The sequence below is a fragment of the Garra rufa genome, chromosome 10 (genome assembly GCF_049309525.1).
Source record: "Garra rufa chromosome 10, GarRuf1.0, whole genome shotgun sequence".
Taxonomy (NCBI): Eukaryota; Metazoa; Chordata; class Actinopteri; order Cypriniformes; family Cyprinidae; genus Garra; species Garra rufa.
Window position 1 is genome coordinate 7181520 of NC_133370.1, and position 22147 is coordinate 7203666.

General features: G+C 33.5%; 1 protein-coding gene across 1 annotated transcript in view; it reads right to left on the reverse strand.

Moving 5' to 3' along the window:
- The window catches only part of acvr2bb (activin A receptor type 2Bb), an 18682-nt gene extending 3920 nt beyond the window's left edge, over positions 1–14762 (reverse strand). The window contains exons 1-8 of the mRNA XM_073848716.1: positions 14720–14762; positions 5874–6081; positions 4493–4602; positions 3261–3412; positions 2628–2771; positions 2370–2513; positions 1528–1673; positions 1265–1379 (exon numbers count right to left, since the gene is read on the reverse strand). Of these exons, the coding sequence (XP_073704817.1) occupies positions 1265–1379; positions 1528–1673; positions 2370–2513; positions 2628–2771; positions 3261–3412; positions 4493–4602; positions 5874–6081; positions 14720–14762 (1062 nt within the window). The remainder of the gene's footprint in view (positions 1–1264; positions 1380–1527; positions 1674–2369; positions 2514–2627; positions 2772–3260; positions 3413–4492; positions 4603–5873; positions 6082–14719) is intronic.
- Between the last annotated feature and the right edge of the window lie 7385 nt (positions 14763–22147).

Consider the following 22147-nt stretch of genomic DNA (forward strand, 5'->3'; position numbering starts at 1 on the left):
AGGCTTTCATGTGTCTTGCACTGAGGAGAGGCTTCCGTCGGGCCGCTCTGCCATAAAGCCCCGACTGGTGGAGGGCTGCAGTGATGGTTGACTTTCTACAACTTTCTCCCTTCTCCCGACTGCATCTTTGGAGCTCAGCCACAGTGATCTTTGGGTTCTTCTTTAACTCACTCACCAAGGCTCTTCTCCCCCGATAGCTCAGTTTGGCTGGACGGCCAGCTCTAGGAAGGGTTCTGGTCGTCCCAAACGTCTTCCATTTAAGGATTATGGAGGCCACTGTGCTCTTAGGAACCTTAAGTGCAGTAGAATTTTTTTTGTAACCTTGGCCAGATCTGTGCCTTGCCACAATTCTGTCTCTGAGCTCTTCAGGCAGTTCCTTTGACCTCATGATTCTCATTTGCTCTGACCTGCACTGTGAGCTGTAAGGTCTTATATAGACAGATGTGTGGCTTTCCTAATCAAGTCCAGTCAGTATAATCAAACACAGCTGGACTCAAATGAAGATGTAGAACCATCTCAAGGATGATCAGAAGAAATGGACAGCACCTGAGTTAAATATATGAGTGTCACAGCAAAGGCTCTGAATACTTAGGACCATGTGATATTTCAGTTTTTCTTTTTTAATAAATCTGCAAAAATGTCAACAATTCTGTGTTTTTCTGTCAATATGTGGTGCATTAATGAAGAAAAAATTAACTTAAATGATTTCAGCAAATGGCTGCATTATAACATATAAGAGTGAAACATTTATGGGGGTCTGAATACTTTCCGTACCCACTGTATATATGAAATGTTTTCAACACTGATAATATTAAGAAACTTTTTTATGTGCAGCAAATCAACATATTGCAATGATTTCTAAAGGTTCATGTGACACTTAAAGACTGGAGTAATGATGCTGAAAATTCAGCTTTGATCACAAGAATAAATTACATTTTAACATATATTTAAATAGGAAACAGTTATTTTAAATTGTAATAATATTTCACAATATTACTGTTTTTAAAGTATTTTTGATCAAATAATGCAGTCTTGGTGAGCACAAGAGACTTCTTTCAGAAACATTTAATTTTACCAGCCCCAATATAAACAGAAGTGTTTCTTGGTAAAGAAAGATTTGTTTTTTTTTTGGATAACTTTAGGGCATATACACAACCAGTCAAAAGTTTGGACACACTTTCCTATTCTCTTTGATGCATGGATATAAAGAGGCAGATAGACTTGAATGTATTCAAAGTCTAGGCTTCATCTTTGAGACACTCACCTGGCCATGTGTGTCTCCAGGCGGTTTCCCAGGCTCAAATCGGACAGCCAACCCAAAGTCTGCAATCACTGCGGTCAAATCCATCTTGAGCAGGACATTCTTACTCTTGAAATCTCTACAAAACAAACCTCAAATCACCCAATGTCTACAGACGACTTCTTGCTCATCACTGCACCGCAAGAGCATAACATTTACAAATATCTTTTAAAGATCAGGTTCCTTTTAAATATGTATTGATCTTGTAAAAGCTTTGGCTTGTGTACCTGTGTGCGATTGCGGGTTTGGGTCCCTCTGCACGATAAGGAAGGTCTTCATGAAGGTACGCCAGTCCACGAGACATACTTCCCGAAATATGGCACAACTGAGGCCAGCTCACTGGGTTCCCCTTCAGGTAATCTGTTAGTGAACCCTGCAATGTGAATAAAGATTATGGTGTTTATAAAAAAATGCATTTGAATCAAAATGAAAAAACAAAACAAACAAAACGTTTTAGTCATGTTTTCCCGACAATTTTTTTTTTTACTCTGTTTACCGCAAAGTATATTGTGGTCATCCCATTTAAAATAACATTTAAACTGGATAATTTTAGAGCTTTAAAGTGCTAGGAATAGTTATGGTAAATGCTGGAAAGTCATTAAAAAGTGCTTGAATTTCTGAATTCTAAAGTCTAAAACTTAAAAAAAAAAAAAAAAAACTATACAGACATAAAAAAAAACACTAATATAAATGACAAAGACAAAAAAAAAATACTAAAATGAACTAAAATTGAAATAAAATGGAAAACAAAAACTAATTCAAACTATTAACTTTATTTAAAAGACACTTCATCGCAAGCACTTTACCATAAAAGCAACAATATTTACAGTTAACAAATGTACTGTTTCTGTAAATTTGCAATTATATTTTTGACTAAGTGTGCAGATTATTGTTGGTTTTTCTTTATTTATTCAGAATTGATGCACCTGAATAGCAACCATTAACATTTATATGCATGCATTTAGATAGAAAAGTTTTATTTGGAGCATATTTAAAACATTATATGGTCCCACAATAAGGTTTTGTTATTTATCTAGAGACATTTTGAGAAAAATAATCCCTCACTGACCCTTTCGTGGAATTCTGTGACCAGCCACAACTCCATCTGAAGGTTTGTGCCGCGTTTTTCTGCTGAGATGTAGTGTAGAATATTCTCGTGTTTAAAACCCTCTGTGAGGTAAATGTCTCTCTCGTTTTGCCACGACTGCTTGTCCTGTTAATAAACACATTATTTCGGAATCAAACACTATAGACAAAAATGCATTTTTGAGGGAAAAAAAAAAACACAAGCAGTGCTCTTTTCAAAATGCATGAGCAGAATATTTACCTGTATGGGAAATATTTTCACAGCCACATATTCACTCAGTAACTGGGCCTTCCACACGCAGCCAAAGCGCCCTCTAGCCTTTAACTCCAGCAACTGCAGCGGCTTCAAGCCAACCAGAGGAGATGGTGGAGGAAGACCAGCATCCTAATCAAGTAAATACAAATAAAGACAGGTAAGAAACAATCTGATTAGTTAATCAAAGTAAATTTTAAAGGAAATATAGAGTGTGTGGTAAAAATGTAATATTTGGGACTAAACTGCATAAAATTGCAAAATATACATTAAAATTTTCTCAACAATCACTCATCTGAAAGAAAACTACAAGCTTAATCCAATATTAATCTTGAGGTGTAAACTCAGACAACTGCAAAGCTTTTTAAATGTTTTTGAAAAGGCTGCATTTACTTTACCATAAATACAATAAAAATGGTAATATTGTGAAAAATTATTATAATTAAAATTAACAGCTTTCTATGTGAATATATGTTCAAATTTAACTTATTCCTGTTATGCAAAGCTGAATTTTCAGTTCCATTATTCAAGTCGTCAGTGTCACATGAATCTTCAGAAATCGTTTTAATATGCTTCAAATTTTTCTGAAAACTGACACAAATATATACATAGGTGTCAGACCTGGCCAATGTCGACGTGTCTGTAGGGTGGTTTTCGTTGGTGGTACGTCCAGCAGGCGAGCACCAGGGCCAGACAGAGAATGGCGAGAGGAAGGAGAGAATAAACCAGCACACCCAACAGAGACGGCCCCGGCTGAGGAGGCTGGATCTTTACTGTAAGAAAACACACAATATAATGTCAACTTAACAGCATAATGAGAAATATTAGGTGAAAAATGAAGCGCATAAAATAAAACCACAAAACCAGAAATAAAAAAGAAAATTACTTAGACTGTTTAAATCTGAACCATTATACAGGTACACAGCTATGGCTGCAATTTTATATTAATGCATTAACTCTTACATCTGCAATATCTACAGTTAATTATAATACAGTAGTCAATATTTAAAGTGGATCAAAACCTTTCACCAAAGTTGTCCTAAAACCAAAACAATACCCATTTTTACAACTTTTTTGATCCACTTCAAATGTTGAGGACTATATTTGCAATCATTTATTTGTGACCCTGGACCACAAAACCAGTCTTAAGTCGCTGGGGTATATTTGTAGCAATAGCCAAAAATACATTGTATGGGTCAAAATTATTGATTTTTCTTTTATTTCAAAAATCATTAGTAAAGATCATGTTACATTAAGATTTTTTTTGTAAAATTCCTACTGTAAACCTATCAAAATGTAATTTTTGATTAGTAATATGCATTGTTAAGAACTTAATTTGGACAACTTTAAAGGTGATTTTCTCAGTATCTTGATTTTTTTGCACCCTTAGATTCCAGATTTTCAAATAGATGTATCTCGGCCAAATATTGTCCTATCCTAACAAACTACACATCAATAGAAAGCTTATTTATTGAGCTTTCATATGATGTATATATCTCAGTTTTGTAAAATGTAACCTTATGACTGGTTTTGTGATCCAGGGTCACATTTGTTAACAAATGTAAATATTTATCATACATTCTTAAAAATGAAGGTTCTTTATTGGCATTTGTGGTTCTATAAAAAGCTAAAATAAAATAAAAACCTTTAATTTCCACAGATCTTTTCCAAAGCATTAAAGGTTTTTTAAAGTGGATAAAGGTACTTCATTTGCTTTATCTAACCATTTTTTGTTTTCTAATTGTGGTTATTCACAACGTTTTGCAAAATTTCGCATACAGATATTTTTTGGCCAGAGGAACCTGAAGAACAGAGCCTCGTAGCTGTGAGGTGACATATGGAGGCTGGTTTACCTGCAGGAGCGATGGCTTCTGGCAGGTGTGTGAATTTCTCATTGCAATAGTTTCCTTCACAGCAGCAGAAGAACACCTGCGGATTCTCCTCTGTGGCCACACACTCCTGTCTGCTCACACAAACAGAGACAACAGTGATTAAAGAGGTGGATCTCAAAATAGACATTGTAAAATGGCACTGACTGGTAACTTCGATGTTTGCAGAAAACCAAAAAAAAACTAAAGAGTTTACATATTTCCAGTCTTCACTGATCAATGTTTAATGTGACCCACATTGGCATTTTGTCATATAAATTTGTGTCTTGGGCTGGAGAAAATGGCTGGTTTCAAAACAGCAACCATTAAAAAAATGAAACTTCTGTTATTATTTACATCAACTTTTAACCAGCAAAAAAAAGCTATTAAAGCACTTTAATTTTCCCCAACAGTTTAAAGCAACATGATATTATTTTACAAACATTATTAGCATGAATTGATAGATAGCTATTGACACAACTGACTGAAAGCACAATATGGCTTAATCCCTTCATCAAGTCATTCGTTTTGGCTGCACATTTCATAGCGAAGCGTGTACTTCGTTCAGGTGATCAGCTTGTGATCCGTTGTTTTCTGCACCCCAGAACGTCTCCATTCACAGAGAATGCAGGAAACTCATTTATTGCATGTGCTGTGAGTTTAGAGTGCGTTTGGGAACCCAACGTCCACCAGTAATGCTTTATTTTCCAGGCAGATGGTTACAGCATTTCACAAGATTTCTAGTGAGATGCATTTTTGTCAGCCTGTTTTCACTGAAGCTGGAGTTTTCAGTCTAAATAAAAGCTTAAAAGTGTAGTATGAATTGCTGAGAGCTAGTGTTTTCAATAAGTAACTGTACAGATGTTTAAATAAAAAAATTATCTCCTTCAATTGTAGAAATAAGGAAAGACATTGTAATTTCTCTACTGTAGTGTAAAGCAAAAATATTCATTTTTATTTATTTCACAGTGCAATTGCTTTACAATATATGGCTATTACTGTCATAGGAATAATAATATACAATTCTAGTTGTTGTTACCATTATTATATTCTAATTTGTCTGGCTTTCTAAAACACCAGTGTGAATGTAATTTAGACTGAGACAGTATACCACTAATAAAAAGAGGGTTGAGTCCCCTTTAAAGTCAATTCACTGACTTAAGTTTTCTTAAGAACATCTTAATTCTCAAACTCTCAAAAAGCATTACATAGAATAATTTAACTTTAAAAAGTACAAAATATGTCACCCCCCCCCCCCCCCAAAGTCTTCATTTGTAGTTTAAAAAAAAAATACATATCACAATAATATCGTATTGAGGACTTCATATCGTGATATTACCATATTGTGAGATTTTGATATCTTTACCTGTCATAGCAGTTGAAGTCGTCGAGCCAGCAGCCTTTTCTGACCAGGCGGATGGTTCCGGTTGTGTTCAACCAAGAGGCGTAACAGTGCAGCCTCTTGTCTTTTTCCCCCTCACACCTCTCAAAACCGCTCTGGTTGGTTTTCTCCGTCCGCCAGTTATCATTGTAGTAGACGCACTCTCTAGTTGCCACCTCCGCCTGACTGGCTCCTGACAGAAAAACACAGAAAGAAAGAATGAGATTCAAACATGCTTTTTCTTAACCAAACAGTTGACGGTACCCATTGACTTCCATAGCATGGGATATCTTCAAAATATCTTCTTTTGTGTTCAAGATAAAAAAAGACATTCATACAGGTTTGGAACAACATGAAGTCGAGTAAATAATTAGAAAAAGTTAATTTTTAGGTGAACTATCGCTTTAATGCACAGTATTTACATGAAAGGAGAAGTTCACTTTCAGATCAAAAATTTACAGATAATGTACTTGTCATCCAAGATGTTCATGTCTATAGATGGATTTCTATGGTGCCCTGAGATTGAGCGTCCACAATGCAGCTTAAACACAAACGATCCCAAATGCAGTTGTAAACAGAGTATGTGAGCGGAGTGGAGCGGTAACAATTTCCCCTCCGCGCTCAGTGCATTTAATAATCGCTCCTCTCCAGCTCCACTCCGGGTTCACAATTTTCCGCTCCCGCTCCACTCCTCGCTCACTGATATCAGAAACACCGCTCCGCCTTCGCTCCGCGTCAAAACATTCAGAAATAGCCTTATGACTTAAATATAACGGTCCTGTTCATAACACATATTAAAACAACAGGAGAGTTTGGAATAGTGTGCAAACTTTGTACCTACCACATACCAAGCTAATAACATTGTCAGCATGCTTTATGCAGTGCAAGGTTTGTAATGAAAATAACTACATTTTCGTCAGTTATTTTACATATGGATCGCTGCATTTCTTACAGATTTCTGATAATTCGAAATCGGATACCATTACATTTGTTTTAATGCATTATTGTCACAGCGATTGCGTGTGAATAAGTGCTGCACATGTTTAAATGAGGCTTTCACCTGAATATATTCAGTATCTAGATGGAACAAACTAAATCCTTGTGAACTATAATTTACCGCTCATGTCCATTCACATTATTTCTGATTTGAGTGATCCATCTCTATCAAGCTAAATGTTTAACATGTGAATGCCTGCTTATTATGCAGTTATACTACGGACCGTTGGCATGAATTGTACTTATGATGGAGCGATGGTGGAGCGCACTTGGAGCGAGTGAAAACCACGACGCTCCGACTTTTCAAAAATCCGCTCCTCCCTCCATTCAAAATCACACCGCTCCACTCCGCGCTCCGCTCGCACTCAGCTCCGCTCACATACCCTGGTTGTAAACGATCCCAGCCGAGCAAGAAGGGTCTTATATTTTTTTAAATTATAAGTGATATACTTTTTAACCTCAAATGCTCGTCTTGTCTTGCTCTGCCTGAACTTTGCTTTTTCCAGTTCAAGGCAGTTAGGGTATGTCGAAAAACTACTCACATCTTATTTTCTCCTTCAGCTTAAAAAAAATCTAGAGATGCACCGATTGATCAGCTATTGATCGGAATCGGACGATTTTTCGCACGATCGGCCCAGATCGGTGACCGGCCGTTCAATTTCTCCTCTTGCCGATTCCTAGCTGATTCCTTTATTGCCAGCGGCACATGCAATTACGTCACAGCCACATGTAAACATGTCTTTGGTGTGAGTGAAGATGACACAAAGATCGCAGTTTGTAACATTTATAAGGCCAAAATACAACGTGAGGGAACCACGAAACGCGCTTGTTTAGCTTGGCTGGACATGTGGTAGATCGCGCCCCCCGCTCTGCATATTTTGCATGTCTCTCTTAGTTAACACACCTAATTCAGATAACCCGCTTCTTAGAAGTAAGCTCCGTGAATGAACTGTGTTCCGATTGACATGGTGCCTGCACAGTGTTCATTGCTCTCTACTCCCTGAGCAGGGGATATCCGTTGATGTACTACACTTTCATTCATTCACATATTTGCGCTATGCCACCGCATAAAGCCTCTTCACACACTAATAGTTCGAAGCCAGCATGTTACATTTGAAGGTAATTAAAGCGTGCGCGACGTGAATTTAATTTGTATTTATTTACAGATGCATTTATGTCACACTTCTCTAGTAAGTTCTATCTGTGTGTGAAGACGCTGTATGCGGTGGCGTAGCGCAAATATGTGAATTAATGTTACGAAGTGTAGTACCGCTGGATTAACTTGTGACAAGGTAGAAATGCTTCTTTTTATCAAGAAAAAATTGCCATTAATGCTCAAGTAATAGCATTTAGTACTAGCATTGTTATTTCTACCTGTTTGAAGACACTGTGCACTTTTTGTTATTAAAGTTATTGTTGTGAGATGATCCTGTAATTGTTTAAAAAAAAATCCATATAAAATTAATTGAAGAAAAGTAGGTTTTTGTATGCCTGTTGTTACTTATATTTTATTTCTAATGTTTTCAAGGCTCAGAGCACTTTATTTTGTTAAAGTTATTTTTATATGAGAAGATGCTGTAATGTTTATACATTTCTTTTATTATAAAATAAATAAAAAAAAAACATTGAGGAAAAGATTTTTGCTAGTATAACTATACTATGTTAGTTACAGGAACTAATTTTATACCTTTTTCGAAGGCACAAAACACTTTATTTTGTTGTAAGAAGATCCTGTAATGTTTAAAAATGTATTTTATTATAAAATAAATTTAATTAAAGAAAATATTTCTGTATAGGCCTATGCTTTCATTAGTTTCGGAAACAAAAATCGGAATCGGCAGGTCACACTTACTGAAAAATCGGAATCGGCCAAGAAAATTGCAATCGGTGCATCTCTAAAAAAATAATTTCAAAACCATCCTACATCACTGCAGAAGTACCGACCTAGTGTTTGCAAAGTGAACATACAAAGAAGATCAAACCCTTAACAAAAAGACACGTTTGATTTTGAAGTTAAGGGAGAAAATGAGACTTGAGTTTTAGACATACCCTAAGTGGTCTTGAACCAGAAAAAAAAAAAACAGTTCAGGCAGGGCAAGACAAGATGAGCAACTGAGGTTAAAAAGTATATAAATTGTAATAAAAAAATAAATAACTGATTGTTTCGCTAGATAAGACCCTTCTTCCTCGGCTGGGATCGTTTGAAGCCACATTTAAACTGCATTTTGGAAGTCCAAATTTGGGGCACCATATTAGTTCACTATATTGAAAAAAATCCTGAAATGTTTTCCTTAAAAAAAAAAAAATCTTTACAAATGAAAGAACATCTTGGATGAAAAGGGGGTGAGTACATTATCTGTTCATTTTAGTTCTGGAAGTGAACTTCTTTATAAAAGAGCATTAGAAAACAAAACATACAAGTAAAAGATGTATGCAAATGACAAAAAAAATAATGTTTTCATTGTGCATCTTTAAAATATATGCTATCTGCTTGGTTATGCATGAGACATTAAAAGTGTGGCTGGTTTTGTGGTTAAATAAGAAAATGTTCAGTTGCAAAAGATTTTATAAGATCACAAGCAACATTTACCCATCACTCAAAACCTAATGAGATGTTCAAGCACTTAAAACCCCCTCATCAGAAACCCCAGTGTGTGTTCAGCTAGCCATCAAACCTCCGTACCAAAACACACAGCCACAAACCACACGCTTCATGGGTAGATGATTTAAGACCTGTGAACTGAGTTTCTGTGGTCTTTAAGAAAACCACCAAATCAAATCCAGATGTCAGATCAGCTGTCAGAAGGCACGTCTTGTCGTCTTTGCATAACCAACGCCGTAACGCTGTGCATCACCGCACACATTTGCACAAAGAACTGGGTCAAGGATTGTGAGATGATTACATAGTGTAAGATCCACACAACAGGCGAGCAGAAAGAAAAATAGCAGATGATGACAATGTTGAACCAGGAACACAAGCAAGGAGTTTCTGCTCATTGCGTACATTAAAAAAAACAAATAAAAACAATGCCTGGCCCTTTAAATTTGACGTAAACCTGGCTAGCCACACTGTAAAAAATGTGCTGTAGTTCTGCAGCTGGTTGCCAGTAACTTACTGTAGATTTTTAATTTATGTTATTTACTGGCAACAGTTTGTTCAAAGTTAAATGAACCTTAAACATTAACAAGTCTTTGTCTTTACAGAATAAAACTATAAAATAACAACCTACTGCAAAGCATTCTGGGAACCAGAAACCTTCATCAACCTTTTTCTGTTTTTTTCCTTCAGATTTTGGTTCCCAGAATGCTTTGCATGAGGCTGTTATTTTAGTTTTATTCTGTAAAGATAAAGACTTGTTAATGTTTAATGTTCAATTAACTTTGAACAAACTGTTGCCAGTAAATAGCATAAATTAAAATCTACAGTAAGTTACTGGCAACCAGCTGCCAGTAATACTGTAATTTCTACAGATTTTGTTTACAGTGCACCCTTCTCCCAGCAGCTCAACCTATTTTTAATTTTAGTAATTAATTTTTATTTGCGTTGTCTTTTTAAACAACAGAAAACAATGCTTGACAAATTAATAATAATTATAACAATAATTGAGATTTTCTGTTTTTCTGACACAATAAAAAACATGACTTTCTTTCAAATTTAAAGTCTAACCCTAATGCTTATCTAATATTATTTTAATGTATTATTATTTAAATCACTTAAATCAAAGCTTTTTAAATACAACTAAAAAAACTAAATGTGGTCTTAAGTAGCACAGGTATATTTGTGGTAATAGCCAAAAATACAAAATGAATAAAATGATTGATTTTTCTTTTATGCCTAAAATCATTAGGATATGTTAGATGTATAAACCTTAATTACAAAAAATTGACCCTTATGACTGGTTTTGATCTTTTGATCTTTTTTCCTGACACCATTATATCCAATTCTCTACTTACAATTATTTAAAAAATTTGTAGTAGTGTTTATTCTTTCAATACAATTTAAGCAGTTGCCATTTAAAGACATTTTATATTTTTTTAATTTTTAAATTATATATTTTATATTTTATTATATTATATATTTATATATGTATTTTTTTTTTTTTTTCAGGACATCATTGGCACTGAACCTGATGCTTTACTATTATTATTATTGTTTATTACTTTTTATTTGTCTTTTTGATATCAACTTACCCAAAACTCAATCTATTATTAATATCATCATTCATAATGCTAATTAAAATACATCAATGGAAAGCTTATTACTTCAGCTTTCAGATGATGTATAAATCTTAATTACCAAAAAAAATTGGCCATCATGACTGGTTTTGTGGTCCAGGGTCACAAATTATTGACACTTTTTTCTGACACCCTTATACCAAATTCTCAACATATATATATATATATATATATATATATATATATATATATATAACACTGCTGGCACTGAACCTAATGCTTTATTATTATTAATTACTTTTTTTATTTGTTTTTTTTTATATCAACTAACCCAAAACTCAATCTATTATTATTAATATCATAAACATTTTATTTGCCTTGTCATTTTAAACACAACTAAACTCATTGCTTGACAACTATTATTCATAATTTTAACTAATTTTACTAAAATCATTAGAACTAATTGCAATTCTCTTCAGTTTGTTATGAAAAATAGCAGATTATGACAACGTTCGATGAGCTACACAGGCAAGGAGGTTTGTACTCATGGCATACCTTAAAAAAACAAAACAAAACAAAAAGAACCCTGTCCCTTTAAATTTGATGTACATCCACCGGCCACCCTTCCCCCCTGCAAACGTGACCCCACCTACTCACTAAAGCACCCAGGATCAAGAGAGAAGGGGCTACAGAAGCTTTAGCACCAGGATTCATGTTATGAGCTGACGTCGATCATGCTTTTAATGCCTAAACACTCGCTGATAGATCAATGTATGGCTTCTTTGTCACTGATACTGGGTGTCACATGATAAGAGCGAATTACATCAGCAGCCCCCAACTTAAACCCACAGCACTCCGCTTTCCTCATTTACACATATACACGCAGTATAAGTGTATTTCTAAGATGCCCTGTGGTGTGCTTTCACGCCGAAGTAACCAGATTTTACCTTTCTTTACCCCATCACCACCCCGCAGCTGACACACACACACACACACACACACACACACCTAGAGAGTGTATCAAAGACCCTTTTGTTTTGGGGGGGGTTTCCTCCTCACAGGGACCCATAAGGGACTCCATTACAAATCAGCTTTTAGGATAAGAAGATTTCCTCACTGTTCCCCTAAAACAATGATTAAAATCAATACATCAACATCAATAACTGGGCAAAGCACAACACTTTGTCTGCTGGTCAAACAAACAGATTGGACTAAAAGTGAAATCGAAAGTGGGAACTTAAAAGGACAGTGACCCTGGACCATAAAACCACAGATATATTTGTAGCAGTAGCCAAAAATACCTTGTATAGGTCAAAATTATAGATTTTTCTTTTATGCTAAAAATGTTCGATGAAGATATTTTGTAAATCTTCTACAGAAAATATATCAAAACTTAATTTTTGATTAGTAATATGCATTGCTAAGAACTTAATTTGGAAAACTTTAAAGGTGATTTTCTCAGTATTTTGACTTTTTTGCACCCTCAGATTCCAGATTTTCAAATAGATGTATCCTAACAAACCACACATCAATGGAAAGCTTATTCAGCTTTTATGACTAGTTTGTGGTCCAATGTCACATGTTATGCATGGCTAGATAGATCAATAAAATAATAATGTTACTAAACATCAATTATTGTTATTAGTTTTTGTACTTATTCTCTTTTTTTTAGTTAACTAGATGCTTTTATTATACCCAAATAATATTTTAACCACCTTTTTGTCACTTAAACCAAAGTCCAACATGTTATTAACATAAACACATTTTTATTTGCCTAGTCGTTTTAATGACAACTCATTTGTGACCCTGGACCACAAAACCAGTCTTAAGTCGCTGGGGTATATTTGTAGCAATAGCCAAAAATACATTGCATGGGTCAAAATTTTTGATTTTTCTTTTATGCCAAAAATCATTAAGAAATTAAGTAAAGTTCATGTTCCATGAAGATTTTTTGTAAAATTCCTACTGTAAACATATCAAAATGTAATTTTTGATTTGTAATATGCATTGTTAAGAACCTAATTTGGACAACTTTAAAGGTGATTTTCTCAGTCTTTTTGATTTTTTTGCATCCTCAGATTTCTGATTTCAAATAGATGTATTTCAGTCAAATATTGTCCTATCCTAACAAACCATACATCAATAGAAAGCTTATTTATTGAGCTTTCATATGATGTATAAATCTCAGTTTTGTCAAATTTAACCTTATGACTGGTTTTGTGGTCCAGGGTCACATTTTAGTGCTCATCCCATTATTGTTAACAATTTTTATTTGTCTTTCTGACACATTAAACCCAATGCTTAAGATATTATAGCACTTATTTTGTTTTATTTATTTTTATATTATTTTAATTTGTCACTTAATATTTTATTTTGGTGCGTCAGTCTATATAAAAACCATGATCCTTCTTTTTAGTATTTTATTTCACAATGATCAGCACTAGGACAAAACACAAAAAGACTGGTCCTACTGCTGACCAATGTAAAAAAAAAAAATCAAGGTTTTATTATGATTTCAAAATAATTTGTATGTATTTTTTTTTAATTGACACCACTGACACTGGTGCATAAAATATTATTCTTTTTATTACAACTGATTTTGTTTAAACTGTGTTAAAGTGCACTACAGTTTTGAACAATAAATATGCAATCTGCCATGGCAGCTCATGCCAAAAAAAAAGTGCTTATAACATAAAATAAATGTACCTTTTGGCAGGTGATGTTTATCCACAAATTATCACAGATATGTGCCCCTGGACCATAAAACCAGTCATACACAGATGCTTTTCATTGATGTATGCTTTGTTAAGATAGGACAATATTTGGTTAAGATCATTAAACTATTTGAAAATCTGGAATCTGAGGGTTCGGAAAAATCTAAATATTGAAAAGGTGGTCCAAATTAAGTTCTTGGCAATGCAAATTACTAATAAAAAATAACTTTTGATATATTTATGGTAGGAACTTTAAAAAATATCTTCATGGAACATGATCTTTACCTAATATTCAATTGATTTTTGGCATAAAAGAAAAATAATTTTGACCCATACAATGTATTGTTAGCTACTGCTACAAATACATGCTGCTTTTACTTCAGACTGGTTTTGTGGTCTAGGGTCACGTATTATAAAGGACTAAATGTACCCACAATATTAAAGGCAACAAAACCAGCCACCGAAAGAAATGAGAAATGCTTAGTATTTCATATCTAACCTGCAAAGAAAATAATGAATTTGGTTAAGTAAGTGTTACAAACACGAGGCGAAACCGTAAGTTGTTTTGTGGAGATCAATTGTTTCAACAAACCACCAGCTGTTTTACTTTTGTTCTTTGTGTGCCTTTAAACAACCAGAAATATCACACAAGCAACTTCGAAAAGCAACCTACTCGAGATGAATCACACCTAAATAACGAAATATATCAAAAAGAGTTGAAAAAATTAACTAATTCGTCTTACATTGAAGCTAAACACTCAGTGGATTGGTTTGGTAACACTGGTTGTGTCTCGAAACCTACTGCGCTGCCTACATAGATAGCACTTTAGGGCATCGCGTGTGAACTACAACGCTGTCTAGATAGAAACACAGCCAACCACACTATGATTAGATACTATCGTTTTGATTGAAGATGAACCAAATCTCTGTGGACGAACGCCTTACCTGTGCACCAGACGAGCGCAAAAGTCAGCCAGGTAGCAAACATATTCCTTCCTTCGAGGATCCTGGCGATAAATGTTGTCCTTTAAGCCGTGAAAGCATTTAAGAATGAAATGAAACACATGAACGCGAAGGAGCCGCGGGCCTGCGCGCTTCTTCGCCGCTACAATAACAACAGGAGCTCCTCACAACAACACAATGTATCCCTCAGGAGCGCGCCGACCGGAAAGAAAGTCCCTGATGCCGCAAACATCCAGCATTTCATTCTGACCGAGCAGCAGCAGCGTGGACGAGCTCTCGGTGGGAGCGTGAGTTTGGACGCTTGGAGTAGAAGCGAAGCCCCCTTGTGTGTGTGTCCGGGTGCGTGTTTTTCCCCCTCTGCCGGGGCAGTTGGTGGGGGGCAGGAGGGACTGACATGCGAAAAGCTGAACGGCGTCCAAAATGGCTCCTGAGAGCCACAGCAGCGGTGCCAGCGGGAAACCCGGATGTTCACCAGGGCCACTGTGTGGACTCACTGCTGCTTCATCATCAGTCCAATGAAAGCAAGACAATCAAGAGACATAATAAAAATAAAAAAAAAACATGTACTATAAGCTTCATTAAGTTTAATTGCACTTTGTTGAATTTCTAATTAATTGCAATAAATCAATTAAACCAAAATATCCTTTAAACTTGGACAACAATAATAACTTCTGATATTTTCATTATATTTCCACCCACTGTATAAAAAAAAACATTAAAATTAAACATAGTAGCACTGATGAATATTAATATTTAAAGCGAAAAAATAAATAGATATAACAGGCTACTTTTTAAAAATACATCACATTAATTTTTGTAGCCTACATTATTTGTATAAATATCTGAAATATAACCTATACAATTAAAGTAACGTAATGTACAAATGTGTATGAAATGTTTACTAAAATGTAAAAAGTAACATAAAATATTAAATTGAATTGAAAACATTAAAATTAAACTGTGGACTTTGTAGCTCATTAATGGCACATTTAAAAGTCACAACAATAATAATAACAACAACAACAACAAAAATAATAATAATAATAATAAAACTGTCCAATATTTGAACAACAAAAAGATATACTATTTAAGCTTCATTAAGTTTAATTGCACTTTGTTGAATTTCTAATTAATTGCAATAAATCAATTAAACCAAATTATCCTTTAAACTTGGACAACAATAATAACTTCTGATATTTTCATTATATTTCCACCCACTGTATAAAAAAACCATTAAAATTAAACATATTAGCACTGATGAATATTAATATTTAAAGCGAAAAAATAAATACATATAACAGGCTACTTTTTAAAAATACATCACATTAATTTTTGTAGCCTACATTATTTGTATAAATATCTGAAATATAGCCTATACAATTAAAGTAACCTAATGTACAAATGTGCATGAAATGTTTACTAAAATGTCAAAAGTAACATAAAATATTAAATTGAATTGAAAACATTAAAATTAAACTGTGGACTTTGTAGATCATTAATGGCACATTTAAAAGTCACAACAATAATAATAATAACAACAACAAAACTAATAATAATAAAACTGTCCAATATTTGAACAACAAAAAGATATACTATTTAAGCTTCATTAAGTTTAATTGCACTTTGTTGAATTTCTAATTAATTGCAATAAATCAATTAAATCAAATTGTCCTTTAAACTTGGACAACAATAATAACTTCTGATATTTTCATTATATTTCCACCCACTGTATAAAAAAAAAACATTAAAATTAAACATAGTAGCACTGATGAATATTAATATTTAAAGCGAAAAAATAAATACATATAACAGGCTACTTTTTAAAAATACATCACATTAATTTTTGTAGCCTACATTATTTGTATAAATATCAGAAATATAGCCTATACAATTAAAGTAACGTAATGTACAAATGTGTATGAAATGTTTACTAAAATGTAAAAAGTAACATAAAATATTAAATTGAATTGAAAACATTAAAATTAAACTGTGGACTTTGTAGATCATTAATGGCACATTTAAAAGTCATAACAATAATAATAACAACAACAACAACAAAACTAATAATAATAAAACTGTCCAATATTTGAACAACAAAAAGATATACTATTTAAGCTTCATTAAGTTTAATTGCACTTTGTTGAATTTCTAATTAATTGCAATAAATCAAATTGTCCTTTAAACTTGGACAACAATAATAACTTCTGATATTTTCATTATATTTCCACCCACTGTATAAAAAAAACATTAAAATTAAACATAGTAGCACTGATGAATATTAATATTTAAAGCGAAAAAATAAATACATATAACAGGCTACTTTTTAAAAATACATCACATTAATTTTTGTAGCCTACATTATTTGTATAAATATCTGAAATATAGCCTATACAATTAAAGTAACGTAATGTACAAATGTGTATGAAATGTTTACTAAAATGTAAAAAGTAACATAAAATATTAAATTGAATTGAAAACATTAAAATTATACTGTGGACTTTGTAGATCATTAATGGCACATTTAAAAGTCACAACAATAATAATAACAACAACAACAAAAATAATAATAATAATTAAAGCTGCGAGCAGCGATGAACGGGCCCTCGCACCCGGGCTCACCGTCGACCGGTGGCTTTAGGAAAACAGCAAACGGTGGGCAGTATGCTTTTAATACAGTAAATATATGAGAAATATGTCATAAGTCATTTAAATGTGCCAAACTTCCCATTGGCAGCTGGTGGAGCTATGCCTATAAATGGCATGTAGATGTGTTCAGGCCAGCACTATTATCAAACATATGAAGTTTGGTGCAGATTGACCTTGGTATGTTTGAGTTAGTGAAAGATATGATATATCCTGGTGTCAACAGGTGGCGCTATGATAATATCTGAATATTGGCCTTTAGGTGTCTTCAGGCCAGGACTCTTACCAAACCTCTGAAGTTTGAGGCAGATCAGACATTTTATGGCTGAGTTATTACACCTATGTCCATGGCGAAACATCAAACTTTGTCAGGCCGCCACTGAAACTCAAGATCTTCACAATTTAACATCTCTAAGGCCTCTAGATCAGACTGACCAAATATAATGTTGATTTCATTAAATGTCTAGGAGAAGTTTGCTATAAACCTAATCCCCTGCAAGGACTTCAGATAATGCCAACTGTGAACAAAATGTGAACATTTTCCCTATATTCTGATGATGATGATAAGAACATGTAATTCATGATGATAACAAAATGTTATTATTGCTTGCATTACATTCACCACTTCTGCTTAAATCGTTACCTATCTGTACAATTTGTATGTGGATATTGCTTTGCTGGTGACTCCTGTTATAAGACATCACTCTTAAGCGCTACATAACCTAGAATCAATTAGGAAAACGGTGCACAGTTGGCAAATGCATTCACAGTAACCCTCTGCTTGTTTGGATTTTAAGTTTACTGAATTGAAAGGGTTACACTTGAAAATCAACACAGAGATACATACACACAATATATAAAATGTTGCCATCCAGTTTCATTTGTTAACATTAACTATATTAGTTAACATGAACAATAATTAAATAGCATTTATTAATGTTAATTAATATTAAGCTAAAAAAAAGTATTCATATATTGTTTAAAGGTAAATTAGTATCTTTTAGTTTATGTACTATGAATTAACATAAACATGAACACAGTTCATGTGGGTGTACAGCAATACACAATAAAGTGCTCTATAAACGCTTAATTCTTTCAAAATATCTTTAAAAATCAAGTTGAGTGTTTTAATGGGGCGATATATATATAACTGATCTTCAAATGATGGTTTTCGGATGTTTTGAACAGATAACAGCAAAGTTTGTTTTGTTGTCAAAGTTTGTCTTGAAAATTTTAATTATTATAATTTTATATTCAATAAATAACACTATGAAAATATTGTCTACAATGAAGATAAATCACTCATGCTTAAAAGTTGTATTTTTCTTAATCTTTTGCTATGTGACTGAATAGGACAAGTTCATGGTACAGTTCAGTAAAAATAAATAAAAAACAACAACTGCAAAATACAAACAATGAAAGATTTAATGACCCTTTATATTTTCTCAAAATATCAGACATATTTATGTCGATTACGCTACAGCAATGTGCATCTTCCTCAAAGATGGTCTTAAGCAAAACAGCATGTTCCACTGGTCTCTCTCCCTTACACCCCTCCCCCCTTCAGTCACTCTTCAGTGACTCAATGGTGACTGAACACAGACAGGCACAGGCAGAGTGACAGCAGGTTTCTAATTTCTTTTTTTAATTTTCTTTAATTCATAGAAGCTTGTATAAAATTGATATTTACACCACTTGCTCAGAATGATAAGATCTCTGTGTGAAAAAAGTTTTAAAGAGTTTGGATGCTGCACTTTAAAGATATAAAAAAAATGACGGTTATGTTTTTTACTACATCTTTAAAAAATCACCACGTCAACACCGTTCAAGATATCCAATATCCGCTCGCAATTTAACATCTTCAGAATCTTCTCTTCATGTTAAAAAAGTTTGGTGTGAATAGCTGGTTGTTCTTAGAAGAAGTGTGAATTTGTTTACAGCCTGATTTTTCCAAAAAAACACATTCAAATGGAAATATCCGGCTTCCTGTTGGTCTTAGCTAATGAGTTTAATTTAGAAAGTTGTCCAGATTGATGAGAACAATATATGTACAGAGTTTGGTGACTGTAGGAAAAACTAACCCCCCAACTTTTGTCAAAAGATGGCGCTATAGAGTGCCTGCTCCACGCCCATTTATGATCTTTTGCCAGTGTCTAACTATCATTAATATTGATGTGTGTGTTGAGTTTCATGAAATTCTTAGCATGTTATCTGCCTCGAAAAGACAGGAATCTAATTTTAAAGTTTGACACGTTGCCATGGCAACAGCATTTGATTTATCATCGACCCCTTTACATATTCTTATCGGCCGTGTTTTGACATGATTTTGATGAAGTTTAAAGAAAATCAAGTAAAATTAAGAGGCTGATTTCAAAGCATTTTGAAAATGACACGCTTACTGCTGCCAGTTGGTGGCGCTATAACTTTGACTTATAATAGTCACATTTATGGAATCGGCATCATACAACGAACAATCTGGTGAAGTTTCATCAGAATCCGGCAATGTGTGCAACAGTTATGAGACACTTCCTGTTTCTCATTTCTCGCCATAACTTTGTCGCCTTGCCACGGCCAAACCGTTCGAGATATCAAAAATCCCCTCGCAATTTAGCGTCCCCAATGTCTTGAGATCATGCTGACCGAGTTTGGTGACAATCGTATGGAAATCCTGGGAGGAGTACGTTAAATTCCAGAGCATGCGCTTTTTATACAGCCCTAAATATCTCACTTCCTGTTGCATTGAGAAAATGACATAGAGTACAAAAGTTGTTCAGCTCAATGAGTACTATATGTGTACCGAGTTTCATATGTGTACGTTCAAGTATGTGTGCTATATGGCCCTCAAAATTCCAGGGGGCGCTGTAGAGTCCCCTTGCCACGCCCCGGTACCAGCCTCTGTGACGTCCTGATGGCCGCAGATTCCGACGTGTGTGCAAAGTTTCAAGAGTTTTTGAGTATGTTAAGACCCCCTTAAGTGCCCGGAAGGTTAACAAAAAATAAAAAAAAAAAAAAAAATAAGAATCCTTAGAAGAACAATAGGGCCTTCGCCCTTTTGGGCTCGGGCCCTAATAAAACTGTCCAATATTTGAACAACAAAAAGATATACTATTTAAGCTTCATTAAGTTTAATTGCACTTTGTTGAATTTCTTATTAATTGCAATAAATCAATTAAATCAAATAGAAATTATCCTTTAAACTTGAACACCAATATCAATTTGTAATATTTTAATTATATTTTCCCCACTGTATTATTTAAAAATACATTAACATTAAACATAGTAGCACTGACGAATATTAATATCACACCCTACTTAAAGCTCAAAAATAAATAAATAAATAGATATAACAGGCTACTTTTTAAAAATACATCACATTAATTTTTTTGTAGCCTACATTATTTACATAAATATCTGAAATATAGCCTATACAATTAAAATAAAGTAACATGTAATGCACAAATGTGTACAAAATGTTTACTAAAATGTAAAAAAGTAACAAATAAAATATTAAATTGAATTAAAAACATTAAATTTACATTAAACATTTGCATTAATGGCACATTTAAAAGTTATAATAATAATAATAATAATAATAACAACAACAACAACAACAACAGCAACAGCAACAACAACAAAATAATAACAATAAAATTAATTTTATTTATTTATTTATTTTATTATGAAATTAGAGAAATGTATCTAATTTCTCAAAATTTCTCTTTTATTTAGCAAGGATGCTTTAAATTGATCAGAAGTGATAATAAAGACTTATAATGTTGCAAAAGATTTCTATTTCAGATAAATGCAGATAAACTTTTCTAGAAATTCAGCTTTGAAATCACAGAAATAACTTACATTTTAAAATATATTCAAATAGAAAACAGTTACTTTAAATAGTATACATATTTCAAAATGTGACCATGTTTGCTGTACTTTGGATCAAATAAATGCAGGCTTGGTGAGTAGAAGAGGCCTCTTTGAAAAACATGAAAAATCAACCATTAGTAGTGCATATTAAAAATCAATATGATGGACTTTTGGATACATGCTCTTTCATTACTGGCCTGTAAATCTAAAATATACCTAGTTTATAAGTCTAAGGCATTCAAATAAAATAGTACAAATAATAAGCTTAATTAATTATTTTATTTAAAATGCTTTGCAATTAAACATTGTGGCTTTTGGAAACAAATAATGGCACATCCCATTCAAATTAATAATAATAATAATAAAATTGTCCCTAAAACCTGAACTATTATACTGAACAATTATACTACATAAATTGTTAGATTTAATGGGCTTTTTATAGATTATGATCTAAATGATTAAAATTAAATAGTGATATATCATATATATATAATATATATGATATATTTTAAAACACATTAAAATGACCCCGCTTTAGCATCTAACTCAAATATCAAAATACTTAAAGCTAACTATTCTAAAGTAAGTTCAGTTGTACTGTTCATACTGTGCTATTTTAGACTCAACTGTTTTAAAACACATACAAACATGTCACCTGACACTAAACCACATTTTTTTATGACCTGGACAGATTCTGAAAGTTTCCAATCTTTAGTGAAGCAGTCAGCGCTGATCTTGGGCATGTCAAACATTGTCCTGTTCTACGCAACCAATCAATGACACAAAGAGTGAGAGAAACCCCCAGTACTGCTTGACCCCTGAGGTCACGGCTTTGTCCGTTCTGTTCCCCCCGCTAACAAAAACTTCAGAGGGTCACATTCCTCCCCCAGACCCCCGGAT